The sequence below is a fragment of the Parasteatoda tepidariorum genome, chromosome 2, assembly GCF_043381705.1.
Source record: "Parasteatoda tepidariorum isolate YZ-2023 chromosome 2, CAS_Ptep_4.0, whole genome shotgun sequence".
NCBI lineage: Eukaryota > Metazoa > Arthropoda > Arachnida > Araneae > Theridiidae > Parasteatoda > Parasteatoda tepidariorum.
In genome coordinates, this window is record NC_092205.1 from 91,079,734 (window position 1) to 91,095,147 (window position 15,414).

At 30.6% G+C, this 15,414-nt stretch overlaps 1 protein-coding gene across 4 annotated transcripts in view; it reads left to right on the forward strand.

Annotated features, from left to right (window-relative positions):
* The window catches only part of LOC107443257 (cGMP-dependent 3',5'-cyclic phosphodiesterase-like), a 104,921-nt gene that overhangs the window by 8,760 nt on the left and 80,747 nt on the right, over window positions 1–15,414 (forward strand). For 2 of the 4 annotated variants that reach the window (XM_071177905.1, XM_071177906.1), the window contains exons 2-4: window positions 820–885; window positions 10,587–10,639; window positions 14,223–14,275. In XM_071177905.1, coding sequence (XP_071034006.1) covers window positions 866–885; window positions 10,587–10,639; window positions 14,223–14,275 — 126 coding nt within the window. In that variant the 5' untranslated portion in view covers window positions 820–865. The remainder of the gene's footprint in view (window positions 1–819; window positions 886–10,586; window positions 10,640–14,222; window positions 14,276–15,414) is intronic. The other 2 variants (XM_071177903.1, XM_071177904.1) reach the window with 1 other exon arrangement.

Sequence of the window (15,414 nt, forward strand, 5' to 3'; positions counted from 1 at the left end):
TATATATATATATATATATATATATATATATATACATACATATTTGAAAGTCTCTAGTTAATTTTTTTTTTCTTTTTTAGAATTTCTTTAAACATCAAAAAATTATCTATTTTAATACTGTAGATTTAATTACACAAAGAGTGAGCAAAAAATTGTGATCTTAAAAGGGGCTTTATCCCTTCATTTTTTAAATGTGACGGGGCCTAACCCCCCCCCCGGTTCCGCTGTCCCTGCTGACCGGGGTTGATACGTGTGTCTAAAAATGCAAAATGTGATGACCAATAAGGAAAAAAAATCCATTAAAAGAGATTAAAGTAATTTATTATTTATTATTTTTATCAAAGGTTTTCAGTTCAAAAATTTCATTAGAAATATTATTATACATGGTGTTAATTACAAATGAATAATTAAATAGAGAAAAAAATGTTTCGAGCACTTTTCACTTCTTTAGGCGCAGCTATAATCACTATTGGACTTTAGAATGTTTTAGTTACTAAGAAGTTATCGTAGCTATAATCGCTTTTGTAGTTTAGAATGTTTTAGTTACTAAGAAGTTATCGGAACTATAATCACTATTGGAGTTTAGAATGTTTTAGTTACTAAGAATTTATAGGAGCTATAATCACTATTTGACTTTGAAATGTCTTAGTTACTAAGAAGTTATCGCTGCAAAATTTCTGTGTAAAGATTTATTCATTTATTTACCAAAGATTTTTTTTAATTACAATTATGTCTTTTTTATGTAACATTACAAAAATAAACTATTGAATTAGTTTTTTCTGTTATGTTATAATAATTTTAAATTATTATTGTTGTTAGGTTTGTGAAGAGTGATAGTTTTGAAATTTAAAAGTTGTGCATTTCGATGGGGTGCTCTCTTATCAGGTAGGAATATTTTATTGTTAATGTTATTGCAGAATAAATTGTTTTTGCAGCAATTAATATTAACAGAACATCAAAGAAATTGATTTTAAATTATTAAATATTTATAATTATTAAATATTTCAAACGGCACATTGGAAAACTTAACTTAAAATAAAATTTAACAAAACATGAAATTTAAAAAAAAAATATCAAATTTAATATTCAAGCCAAGCTTTGGAAATAGCTATGAAATTGTTCTTTGGTCTTTGTTACATAATATCGACATAAATTTACACTTATCAAAATTAAAAAATTGCGATCGCCGAAAGGCGATCACAAGTTATATATTGTCAAAATGGCTGTTGTCTAATTTTTTTTACCCTCTTTATTTGTGATAATCACCTGAATTAGTATTGAAAACGATTCAGTTTGAACTGTAGGTTAGAATTTCTGATTCTTAATTAAAACAATAAAAACAAAAATATCTTTCAAATGATGAAATTCTCTTTTATTCACAACTCAGAGAATTGGATCTCTCTGGTCCCATATCTCAAAAATAAACTCACCAACTTAATGCATAACAAAATTAAAAGTCAAGAAAAAAATTCTAAAAAAATTAACAAACAGCAGCGGTTGCCATTACAACGCAAAGCAATGACGACGCATGCGCACTGTTTAATATTACTCTTGAACACAGTTGAAAAGTGTGATGACGTATGAATAAGGTGCGCGTGCCATCAATCCCAAAACAACACCCATTTTGCCAGCGGGTAGTAAAATAAATCTCATGCCATTCATGAACTCACGCATAATTAATAAAAAAAATTAATTTTTTTAAAATAAAATGCATGCTTTGATGTATTACGCTTGATTTTATTTGTGATTTATTATAAGTTATTAAAAAAAATTAATTTTAAAAGTCAACGTAACGCTCAATAACTTTGCACAAATAAAATCACACGCAATGATTTTAATAATATTTTGAAAGGCTTAAAGAATAAGCTTAGCATTCTTTAGGTGGAAAATTTTAAAGAATGAATGAATTAAACATATTTATAAAAAAAAGGACGAGACATTTAGTGTTGGGTTAAATAAGATTAAAAAAAAGAAAAAAAAACACACACACACACACAATTTGAAAGGAAATAATTTTTCTTTAAAACTTTTATCATCAACAGTAAGTCCGACATTTCAAAGTTATAATCAAAAAATAATTCTATTTCAATATAATTTATTCCCTTAAAAAAAAAAAGACAAATTTCAGACTTAAAATCCATTTAGAACTCTTTTACTGTTCATCAGATGTAGTTTTATTGATTTTGAAGACGATTATCAGATCTAGCTTCTTTTAACAAAAAGATTATGTCGTCTCGTTTCACAAAGCCAAAGTTAGTCATTTTAAATGCAATTTGGGAGTATTTCATTAAATGTTGAGCAGCATCATTAAACATATCAAAAACATACGTTCTATGCTACGATTAATTTTTTTTAATTGGCTAATTTGACTGTTTGAAGTTTCATTGAATGTTGAACGTATTTAAAAAAAATCAAAACAAAGTGCAAAGTGAATTAATATCTATTGAAAAATCATGTGCTTTGAGAAATAAGTCATGTATAAACTATGGTTATTTTAATGTTCAACTACGTGGATTGTAATTTTGAACCCAATCTAGAAGACAAGGGAACTCTTGGATCCAGTATTAGGAGAAATTTGCTTTAGTGGAAGACTTTTTGATGGAACTAAACTCCATTTGCGTTGCATAGACAGAAAGACCACGAGAACCTCCCACGGTTNATTATTTCAAACGGCACATTGGAAAACCTAACTTTAAATAAAATTTCACAAAACAAGAAATTAAAAAAAAATTTCAAATTTAATATTCAAGCCAAGCTTTGGAAATAGCTATTATATTGTTCTTAGGTATTTGTTACATAATATCGACATAAATTTACACTTATCAAAATTAAGAAATTGCGATCACCGAAAGCTGATCACAGGTTACCCATTGACAAAATGGTTGTCGTCTAATTTTTTTTTACCCACTTTATTTGTGATATTCACCTGAATTAGTATTGAGAACGATCCAATTTGAACTGTAGGTTAGAATTTCTGATTTTTAATTAAAACAATAAAAACAAAATATCTTTCAAATGATGAAATTCTCTTTTATTCACAACTCAGAGAATGGGATCTCTCTAGTCCCTTATCTCAAAAATAAACTCACCAACTTAATGCATAACAAAATTAAAAGTCAAGAAAAGAATTCTAAAAAAAATATAATACAGCAGCGGTCGCCATAGCAACGCATGCAATGACGACGCATGCGCTCTGTTTACTATTACTCTTGAACACAGTTGAAAAGTGTGATGACGTATAAGTAAGGTGCACACGACATCAATCCCAAAACAACACCCATTGTGCCAGCGGGTAATAAAATAAATCTTATGCCATTCATTACAATTAATAACATTTTTTTAAAAAATAGCTTTTAAATAAAATGCATGCTCCGGCGTATTACGCGTAATTTTATTTTCGATTTATTATTAGTTATCGAAAAAATATTAAATTTAAAAGTCAAAGTAACTGTCAATAACTTTGCACAAATAAAATCACGCGTAATGATTTTAATAATATTTTAAAAGGTTTAAGGAATAAGTTTGGCATTTCTAAGTGGAAAAGTTTAAGAAATGAAAGAATTAAACTTTTTTGTAAAAAAAGACGAGACATTTAGCGTAGGATTAAATAAGATTTTTTAAAAAAACGCACACACAATTTGAAAGGAAATAATTTTTCTTTAAAACTTATATCATCAGCCGTAAGTCCAACAATTCAAAATTATATTCAAAAAAAAAATCTATCTCAATATAATTTATTCCCTTAAAAAAAAAAAAAAAAAAANGATAAAATTAAAAAAAAAAAAAAAAAAAAGACGAATTTCAGACTTAAAATCCATTTAGAACTCATTTACTGATGATGTAATTCTATTGATTTTGAAGAAGATTATCGGATCTGGCTTCTTTTAACAAAAATGTTATGTCATCCCGTTTTACAAAGTCAAAGTTATTAATTTTAAATGCAATTTGGAATATTTCATTAAATATTGAGCAGCATCATTAAACATATCAAAAACATATGTTCTATACAACGATTAATATTTTTTTTTAATTGGCTAATTAAACTGTTCCAAGTTTCATTGAATGTTGAACGTATTTAAAAAATTAAACAAAGCGAATTAATATCTATTGAAAAATCAAGTGCTTAGAGAAAGAAGTTATGGTCAAACTGTGGTTATTTCATTTTATATTTTATAAACGTCGACCCAATTTTTGGGTTTACGACTACTAATGTTCAACTAAGTAGCCTTGTAATTTTGAACCCAATCTAGAAGACAAGGGTGCTCTTGGATCAAGTATTAGGAGAAATTTGCCTTCGAGGAGGACTTTTTGATGGAACTATACTGCATTTGCGTTACATGGACGGGAAGACGACGAGAACCTTCCACGGTTAGCCAGATGGCGAGGGGACTTTACCCCATGATCCGTCTACAACTGAGGATATTTCACGAAAGCACTGTGGTCGGTGCAAGCCGGATGCTGAATTCGTACCGACCAGCCATTGCTAGGATTCGAACCCGGTTCACCTCATTGGAAGGCGAAGGCTCTATTCTCTGAGCCGTCGCAGGCTCAACTGTGGTCATTTATTTAAAGAGTTCTTACTGAAAAAGAGCCGTCTTTTAAGAATAAAATGTACAGTATACTCTTGATATTTTAAAGTTGAAGGGAAGCTAAAACAATTTCGAGATAGCGCGTTTTTGAGATAAAAAGTTCAGGGCTCGCCATGTTCTAAAAAGTAGAAAAATATCTTCTAAGATAGTACTCTAAAAAGCAGAGTAATGATACACAAAAATAACTACTAGTATGTAATGATAGTTGACTATACTGTCCCTGGCCAAATTATTGGGCGTACTATAAGAGAAGTAAAATCTTAATTATCAGTTGATACTATACAGCTTTATTGTTTTTACGCAACTGAAACCGGTTTGCACTTGTTTACCTCCGTGTATCAATTTGTTAAATTAGACGATATATAATATAAATTCGACGATTAGATAAATTAGACGATATATTAGATAAATCTAGAATATTTATTATATCAGGTATTATATTAGTACATTATAATAATTAAACCAAATTACTAGACGCACTGTAATGTTTTAATAATTAAAGGATTTGCACTAGTTTATAAACAATACTTTTATATTTAAACACATGTAATGGGTTTTTATACAGAAGATTTTTTTGTATACTTCCCATTTATATTTATTTTTAACGTATTGCTTTACAATGTTAACTAATTGATACACGAAAGTAAACAAATGCTAACCGGTTTCAGTCGCGTAAGAACAATACAGCTGTATAGTAGTATCACCTCATAATTAAGATTTTACGCAGAATCTTATAGTGCGTCTAATAAGTCTAAATACAGTAATAAAGGATAAGGAAAAGAACAGCCTCTCTCCCCTTCTTCTGCAGCCATCATTCCAACGCCCCAATTTCCCCCGCCCCACCACCATTCCTTTTTAATCAAAAGAAACAGTTTTCGTTTGTTGCTTAAAGAATTAACTTCCAGCCGGGGCTTATACTTGTGAAGACGAGGCAGACGGCCGATATTTTTCCACTTTCATGTTTTTTTCATAAATATTTCATATTATCATACATGTAAATTCATTTTATTATTAAATATTTCAGTCATATAAAAAACTGTTCATTCCTCGAAAACCCCACAGTAATGATAAATTTATTTTTAAAAGTAAGACAAATATTAAGTAGAAGCAATATTAAGTAGACTCAGTAAGTAGAAAATAATTGGTTTGCAATTAGATTACATTGGGATTCTTCCGAAAACCGTTCCTTTTGCTATTTCGCAAAACATTCGACATAACAAGGTTTTGAGAATAAACTCTTCGACATAGGAATTCAAATTAACATTATGTGGATATTTGATGCCAAAGGGGGGGGGATATTTTTTTTGACGTAACAAGGTTTTCCGAGATATCAAGATGTATTCGAAGTATGCGGCGATTATGTTTGATTGTGGATTTATGTTTGACTGCGACCGCATCATTGCGGCATTTACGAATTCCTCTAATCTAATTTAAACTGATGTTGCTTTTATTCATTCTTACTGCGTATCCCTAGTTCGAAATAATTTTAGCTAAACATATTCCTGCGAATGAAAATGATTTTGGCCACCACAACAAGCAATAAATTCAAAGATATCAGGGTATTATGGGGAATAGTAGAAGGTTGACGTAATAATCGACATAGATGAAGGTTGACATAATAATCGACAATGTCAACCTTCATCTATCAAAAGGTACCCCATGATAGAATCGAGTTAACACGTCTTGTATACTAGAGAATTGGAATGATACTTTTGTAGTGGTAGATACACTACAGTACTCCCCCACCAGAATTATATCTGTGATAGAATTAGATGAACAGCTTCCACTAGCTGATTCATTGCTGTTTTATGAGAAGCCGGGAGAGCTGTATTAAGATCACCGTACTTTTTGCGTGCTGATTATGAGAGCTGTATTAAGTTCACAGTCGTGGTCGCTCCTGTGTTGCCTTTAGCAGTCGAGTGTATACGTTGTGCGTGATCGAGACTGAGAAGCAACAGCGCGAGGAGGTGGATAATGTCGTAGACACAAGTAGCAAGTCAACTGTTTAATGTGGACCATCCATTGAAGTAGGCGTGTTCAAATTGAAGTGGGCGTTTCTCTCAAAGTGGATAACTACTAGCCCCACACTGTCACCAGTGTGGGGCTAGTAGTTATCGACAATGCCAATCCTCATCTATGAAAAGGTACCCCATCATGGAATCGAGTTAATATGTCTTATATACACATATGCCTTTTGCGCTTATTTTGTTTCTTCTTATTTGTTGCGCTTGAACGTTTGTTTTAAACGCTTATTTTGTCACGAACGTTTGTTTCGAACCCTTATTTTGTTACAAACACTTGAAAGTTTGTTTTGAATGCTTATTTTGTTACGATCATTGAAATACATTTCGAAACATTAATTTTAAGTATTATTTTGTCATGTATTCATTGAATGCTTTCGATCATTGGCTTTTCTCTAGTGCAATTTTCATTAATTTCCAACGTCTTTTATTACGTTGTTCATATTTCGGGGTAAATATGCGACTCTTGTTTCCGGAAACAAAAGAAAGAGCATATTTTATCGAGAATTGCCTTCAATAAGATTATCATAAGAATCGTCGCTTACTTAGAAAAAAATGAAAGAGTGGATATGCTTTATATGGATGCATACGTTTGAAAAGATATTTAACCATTTAAATAAGTAAATTTAATCTGAATTTAACTAAAAAAAATAAGAAAAAGGAGTTAAACAAATAACTTTTACCTTATAAATAATAAATACGGAATCTTTTTTTTTTTTGTAACCGTCGTTGAACAGCTGACCCAATTTTACGGGTTTACGACTACTAATGTTCAACTCCGTAACCTTGTAATTTTGAACCCAATCCAGAACAAAAGGGAACTCCTGGATCGAGTATTGGGAGAAATTTGCCTTCGTGGAAGACTGTTTGAGGGAACTAATCCACATTTGCGTTACATGGAGAGGAAGACCGCGAGAACCTCCCTCGGTTAGCCTGATGACAAGGGGACTCTACCCCATGATACGTCTACCACTGAGGATATTTCACGTCAGCACTGTGGTGGGTGCATGCCGGATGTATTGACAGGGATTCGAACCTGGTTCGCCGCATTGGAAGGCGAACGCTCTATCCCCTGAGCCATCACGGCTCAAATACGGAATCTTATCGCTTAAGCTTACAATTATTTTTTTTTCCATTTTTTATTTATATGTTTCCTTTTATTTATTTATTTCAAACAAAACTATTGGACCAGGATAACCTGATTGTTAGGACGTTGGGCCCATGTCCAAGAGGTCGTGAGTTTGATCCCCGTCGACTGAAGACTTCCGTGTACAAAATGGTGCCTGGTGCAAGCTAAGTCTGTCTTGATCACAAGGGCTTCGAAGTTCCCATAACAAATCAATACCTTGGGGGCAAAAGCGCAGGCAGGGGGGTGCAAGGAGGTGCATTTGCACCCCCTGGATTTTTTTTTTAACAATTAAAGAGACACAAGAAAAAAACAACTTTGCTATAAAAAATTTTTATTAAAAATATTTTTATTCAAAAACAAATAATTAAGTAATTAATGATACATAACAATTAAAGAATTGTTTAATCAAACAAAAATTGTTATCGTCTTGTTTGCTGTCCAAATCTGTTTATAACTTTTTCAATGCTTTTCAAGTCATCTTTGATTCTTTTCTTATGCACACTGAGCATGCACAAACTACTCAATCTCTCGTGAGACATTGTAGACCGATTCCATGTTTTGATGTGTCGCATTGTACTAAAGTGCGTTCAATAGTGCGCGTAGTAGCTGCAAGAGTTAGGCCAATTTTGATTGCCTTCGCTGCAGCTGGATAAAACGGTGTGGCCTCAATAACTAAATCGAGGGATTCATAAGAATTTTCTCTATTCCTCCACATTTCGTGACACGTTGTAGCTTCAGTGATGAAATTCGGTGAGAGCAGATCTTTATACCTAGAATATGGGCAGATCTCTAAAACCTTTAACTTTTATATATATATTTCTCTTACACGGCGACAAAAAAAAGCCTCATTACAACTCCCCGAATGGCAACGCTAGAAAATCGACCAATGATTGCCGCTAAAAATGTCACATGCCAAATCTAGTTCAGGTGGCTCAACATATGGCGCTTTTAAAAACGGAAACGGAAATAACTTTAAGTTGGGCAGAAGTGAGAAGTCTTTGTCGATAGATCTTTATTTAGATATTTTATCGAAAGCGCTTTTTTTCACGAATTTATATATTACGAATTTATTTGACGATTTTTGATTTATTTCACGAATTTATTTGTTTCATTGTTGTTATTAGTTATTCATTGAAAAATGAGCCTCAGTCGTGCTGTTGCGATTTAAGATTTTATGCTATAGCACATTTCTAACAGGTTTAACGAATTACATGTCATTTATTTGAATTCAAATTTATTTTAATGACTTAGTATTTACTAAAAAGATGTATTTTTTTTTAAAAAAAGTTGTTATGTGGATTTGAATGATTGTTTTGAATTTTTAGAATTTTGTGCATTTGCAATGTACCTAAGTTAGCAGCGGGCGAAGCGAGCTTGGTTTGCGACCAAGAGATATAAGATTGCGACCAAACCATATAAGATTGCGTAGCAATTTTCGGGGGTTGGCGAGCTTTAGCGAGCAGGGGGCCAGCCCACTAGTTTGATAATAAAAAAATAATAATAATAAATACTATTTTAGGCACACTATTTTTACACCTCCAGAATTGCTTGAAAATGTATAAAATATCAGAAAATAATCGTGAACATCAAAAATTTTAATGCCTTTATAAGTATAAACAAAAAATTAAAATTTTTGAACTAATTTTTCTAGGTTTATATACATTTCATTAAAAATCATAAAAACGACAAAAGTATTATTTATTTAATAAACATATAAACTTATTGAATCTATTTTTCTTTTATTGAGCAATTTTTTATTTTTAATAATTTCATCCATATTTTCCCTTTCTTTTTCATCAAAAATTATTAATATCATAAATGAATTGAAAAATTTTAATATTAAGTTTAAATTGTTGTAAAATGTATAAAAAGGTATACTTTAATTATTTTCAGTCAAAAAATATCTTCATTTAGTAAAACATGGGGAAAAACTAAGTTCTGGTATGTTAAATTCAATTAATTAATCCTGCGGTTACGGTTTGACAGGGTTACGGTCTGGACAACATAGGGAATAGATCGAAAACTTTACTCAGATGCAACGCAATGCGATGCACACAACACAGAAAATAAATTGGGCAATGACAAACATGTGATCAAAATTTCGATTGATTTTAACATTTACTTTTTAGATCTGCGTCTGATTACGGTCTTGACATCGTAACTGTAACCTCACCGAATGACAGTTTGTGATTATAAACCTAGAAAAATTAGCTCAAAAATTTTAATTTTTTGTTTAGACTTATAAAGGCATTAAAATTTTCGATGTTCACGATTATTTTCTGATATTTCATACATTTTCAAACAATTGGGTATACTATAGCCTACGTCACAGGTTGTGTTATTCCTACTAAATTTAACCCATGAACGGCATTTTCTGCGAGCCTAACTTCAAGCCACAAATAAACAAACGAAGTCTTTGATCGTTTAAATAGCTGCTCGCCAGATTTTATTGCATTATAAAGAAAAGTAATTGATATTCGATTTTTGATTAATAATTGATTTATGTGGATAGTGGCATAGAATTTAGCATTGCGCCATGGTAAATGTTATTCCTACTAAGTGGAAGTAGTTGTGTTTTTTTTTTATATTATACCCAATTCTGGAGGTGTAAAAATAGTGAACCTATTATTTTTTATTATTTTTTTTTTATTATCAAAAGTTGAAGGCAGGCATAAGTAGGTTTTACTGTTAGCCTGTGTCAGAAATAAACATCTTTCGAACTAAGAAAGGGAAGGACAATCAAAATATCTCAAAACAATCAATGAAAAACCCAATAGGGTAGCGCAAAATAATTTTGACCTGTTGTAAATATTTCGTGTTGTTAATTTATTTCGTAATGAATTTCAGGACTTCTGAAGACGAGGAATCTTCTCTTCCAGGAAGGTTGCTGCATTTAATAGGTAATCCCTATTTTGAAACTTTTTTTTTGTTCAATATATTTTTCTCAGATTTTTATACGTTGTATTTAAAGTTTTGAAATAAACTTTCAATGCCCCTTTCTTTTGTGCATTTACAACTGAAAGTACAAAATATTAGAATACTTGAAAATGTCGTAATTAAAAAGCCTCTTGCTTTATTTATTTGTTTTTTACTTACTTAAAATAAATTACGAATATAAAGAGTTAAATTCATATATTTTGCATTATTTCTAATCATAAAAATTTAAAATAAATCATATAGTATGTTTTTTTTGTTTAAAAAATCATAAAGTGAACTTTATGTTATGGAACATATTGGAATATTTCATTACGAAAACTGAAATTCGATTATAAACGGAAACAAAAAGTTACTTTATATTATGTACCTTTAAACTTGATTACTGCACATAAAGGATCTTACTTGGAATAAATTTGTTTTAAAACCAGTTTTGCTAAATTTACGAAGAGCAAAGTATGACAGTTTATATCAGAAGTAAATGTTTTCTCATATTTGATTTTGTTCTTATTTATCATTATGCTATTTGAAAATTTGTGTTTTGAACAAAGCAAGCTTTCACCTATAAAAATACAAGGAAAAAAATAAAACCATTAATTAGGTATGATAAAAATAAAATGTAAGATAATCGTACTAAAATTATATTAGCTTTCACTACATAAATTGTCGAAAAAAAGGCTGGAATTTAGTCAAAAATGAAGGTATTATAGCTATAATAAGAAGTTGTGTCAACAATTTCAATAGTAACCTATCGTTAAAATTGATATATAATTATACTCAACTGTCGGTAGAAATATTTATATTATGCATGATATTAGAAATATATTTATATTATATATTATCAAAATATGCATTGTTTTCTTTTGGTAATTATATTAACTGTATTATTTTTAAGAATCGTTTAAATTCGAACATTACAGATACGATGCAGTGATTGAATTTTTTAAAAAACAATAACAGCAACAAAAATAATAATAATATTAAATAAATAATTATAATAATAATAATAATAAATTTAAAAAAATAATAATAATAATAAATTTAAAAAAAATAATAATAATAAATATAAAGTTTAATAATAATAACAATAAATATAAAGTTTTTGGTCTGTATCTTTTCCAAAAACCAAGTCTTTCCAAAACGTTAATTTCATTAATAATGTCACGCTTTTAACAAAAAAAATTTTGCTTCCTGATTCGAAAAATGAATGCTGTTAGTTATTACTTTACATTTATTTGAAAGATCTCTACTTATTATTGTAAGTCGCCAAATTCAAGTCAAGGTTATTCTAACATTTATGTCAATGAGAGCGATTTTAAAATATTATTTAAAAATAGCCGAATCGTTTTTTAATTAAAAATACAACCGATTTCTAGGCAATATTTTTTTCATGTTTAATCAATTCTTTTGAATATTTACACTGTTAAAGTAAATTATAAGCCGGGATAGCCTGCTTGGTAGGTCGCTGGACTCACGTTTGCGAGGATGGGAGTTCGAATTCATCCAGACGAAAACTCCCCGTGTAGTGGATGGTGACTGATCCACGTTGAATCTGTCGAGTCACAAAGTCCTCCGTATTCCCATAACAAATCAATACCTATGGGGGTACTAAATTGGAGATAGATCGTTCTCTGGTTCAGGGCAAAATTATGATCTGTGGATGAATGAGTGGGTCCGCCCTATAAATGGGTGTGACGCATAGATGTGACAGAAGTCGAAGTCTTGGTCCTAGATGGCACCACTGGAAAACAAGAACAATCGCACCTCCTTCACCTTAATGGTTGACATCAACAACAAAAGAAATAAATTGCAATTGCTTTTCTTTTGTCGGTCTCGCCAATAATCAAGAGGTGTGAATAAATTGCATCAATTCCTCCTCCACTGAGATGAGGTGAATAAAAACTAAATTCTTGGATTGAATTGAACAAATATTTCTATCTCTCTTTAACTTTATTCTCTACATTTTATTTTTTTATTACATTATACTTTACACTTTATGCTTAACAGTTTACTTTACATTCTACTTTTGTTTGCATTTTATTTTATATTTTACGCTTTACAAAATGCTTAATTTTATTTTACTCTCCACTTTTTATTTAACTCTTTATTTTTACTTTACTTCACATTTTACTTCACTTAACATTTTACTGTACATTACTTTTTACTTAACTTTGCTTTTAAAGTGCAACGTTATGGTGTATGCTAATAAAATAACTGATATCAAAATGTACTCAAAAAATAAGATTTAAAGGAAATGCGATAGTGCTTCAACTCATTCTTTAGCTTTCAAGATCGCATTCCACTAATCTATATATATATATTTCTCTTACACGGCTCCAAAAAAAGTCACATGGCAAATGTCACATGAGGTGGCTCAACATATAGCGCTTTTAAAAACGGAAACAATAACCAGAGTGAGCATTATCAGGTTGTTCAATTCAGATTCATGCCCTAAAAACATGATAATATTTAATTTAAACTCAATTAGGAATTAATTAGGCTGGCCTTCTCCATGACTATAAATAAGTCACAAGGTCAGACTTTTGAGAAAATCAGTTTAGTATTGACTAAACAAGTTTTTAGTCATGGACAACTTTATGTTGGCCTGTCAAGAGTTAAGTCATTTGACAGCCTTTCAGTAATTGCTCCAAGATGCCAAATCTATAATTGTGTTTTCAAAGAAATTCTAAATGCTTAGTGTTAATTTCTTAGAGCTTTGCAGAAAAAAATGTTTTTTGGAAAAAATTTAATTGAAACTTCTATTGGCAGTAGGCAAGGGGAACTGCCAAAATCAAAACTCCCCGATTAGAAATGCAGCATGGCGACCTCCACGTGGTATTTCTCGGGTAATGCTAACAGCCATGCATTTTAATTTATTGTATGTAAAACATCCTTATTTTGTTCTAAAATGTTATGTACTTTATCACAAATGTTAATTAATATAGAAATTGATTTCAATAATGCTGATCACCAAAAAATATTTCATTTGGCGATAAAACAAATTTTTGTGTTCTTGAAAATGAAAGACTTTTTGAGGGTTATTATCTCACAAGGAAAAGTTAGGGTTTAAAGTTTATATTTTTAAATAATAAAATTTTTTTCTAAAACTTTCAGAATTTCTAGCATTAACTAATTTATTATACACATTTAGTTGAATTTAGGTGAGTAACTGCAATATTTGATAATTTATTTTGCTAATATGTTTCTCATTTAGCTAATGTTTTGATTTTTTCACCATGTACAATCTAAATAGCTAATATACTTTTTTAAAAGCCAATTAGAACATTGATAGAATTCTTCTACATAAGTACAATACTATGTCTTTGATGATAAAATACTATGTCTTTGATGATAATATACGATGTCTTTGTGCTAGAACATTGTGTTCATTGTCGCGCGAGCGTAGCGAGCCATGGTTCACGGCGTGAACCGCATAGGATTGCGTAGCAATACTCGGGGGTTGGCGAGCGTGAGCGAGCAGGGGGCGGAGCCTCCTAGTATGTATATATTAGAAAGTTTTTTTTAAATTTTGGTTTTATGATTTTTCAGGGAATGTGGCCGACAACAATTTCTGTGATCTTCAAGTTAAAGTAAACAAATTCGTAAGTATCTCTCTCTATCTCTTTGTCTAAATATTATCGATCTTTATGAGAAGTTTCCGTTCTCGTGTCGTTTTCTTTAAATACTTGCCTCAAGTTTCGTTTGTTATTCCTTATTGGATTAAATTTCGTACAAAGTTGAGGCAAATACAGTCGGACCTTTAGTTAACGAAGTCGCTAAATCCCGATAATAAGTTCGTTATATGGAAAATTCGTTAAATAGAAAATCATCTTTTGAAATACATAAACGACACAAAACAAGTTTCAAATTCATAAACCCTAGACATAATTAAAAAATCAATGGATACACCTTTATATTGTAAAGTAGTATCTACTATTTATTTTTTAAATCTTATTCATAAAAGAAATCTGCATTGAAGGCAAGAATAGAGCAAATAATTATCCAGTGTTACACAATCATGCTACATACATTTTCAACTAAAAAAAGCTGAATTTATGTATAAAATTATAGCTGCATTTATTATAAAAATAATTTTAAATGTACATTACTTCATGCGTTCTAAAGTTTAATTGCTACTGATAAAATTCGTTAATTTCGTCGTTTATGTTAGAGTTTTTGGTTTGAAATGATTTTACTGCTTTCTCTAAAAGTTAAGTGGCTTTGAAATTCAATTCAAGGTTATTTCCCCCATAAAATACGTTAACAAGTTTCAAATGTTCTGAAATATTTTGGGAAATAGGGAAAGTGGATCTCAAAGGAAAGTTCGTTAAATAGAAAGATCACTTCGCTATTTGGGAGTTATCTTACGAGGAAATTTCCAAAATGTTCTTGGTTCCTTGAAAAAATACGCAAAATAGAGAAATTCGCAAAATGGAAGTTCGTTATATAGAAGTCCGACTGTATTTATATTTTGGCTAACTTCGCTACGTCATAAAACGAAAAGATGACCATTGCATGATTCCTCGTGCATGAAAAGTGATCATAGAATGTTACTTTTATCATGTTATCTCTTTTCCTCGTATGAGTCTATCGATTTTCTTCCCAACAGAATGGACTACCGAAATAGGGTAATTTTCGTCATTGTCACGCAGTGTGTAATATAGTTGTTACTGTGAACGACCGAAATCAGGAGAATGTCGATTTTCACCAGCGAATGTCAACAATCACATAGTCGCTTTGG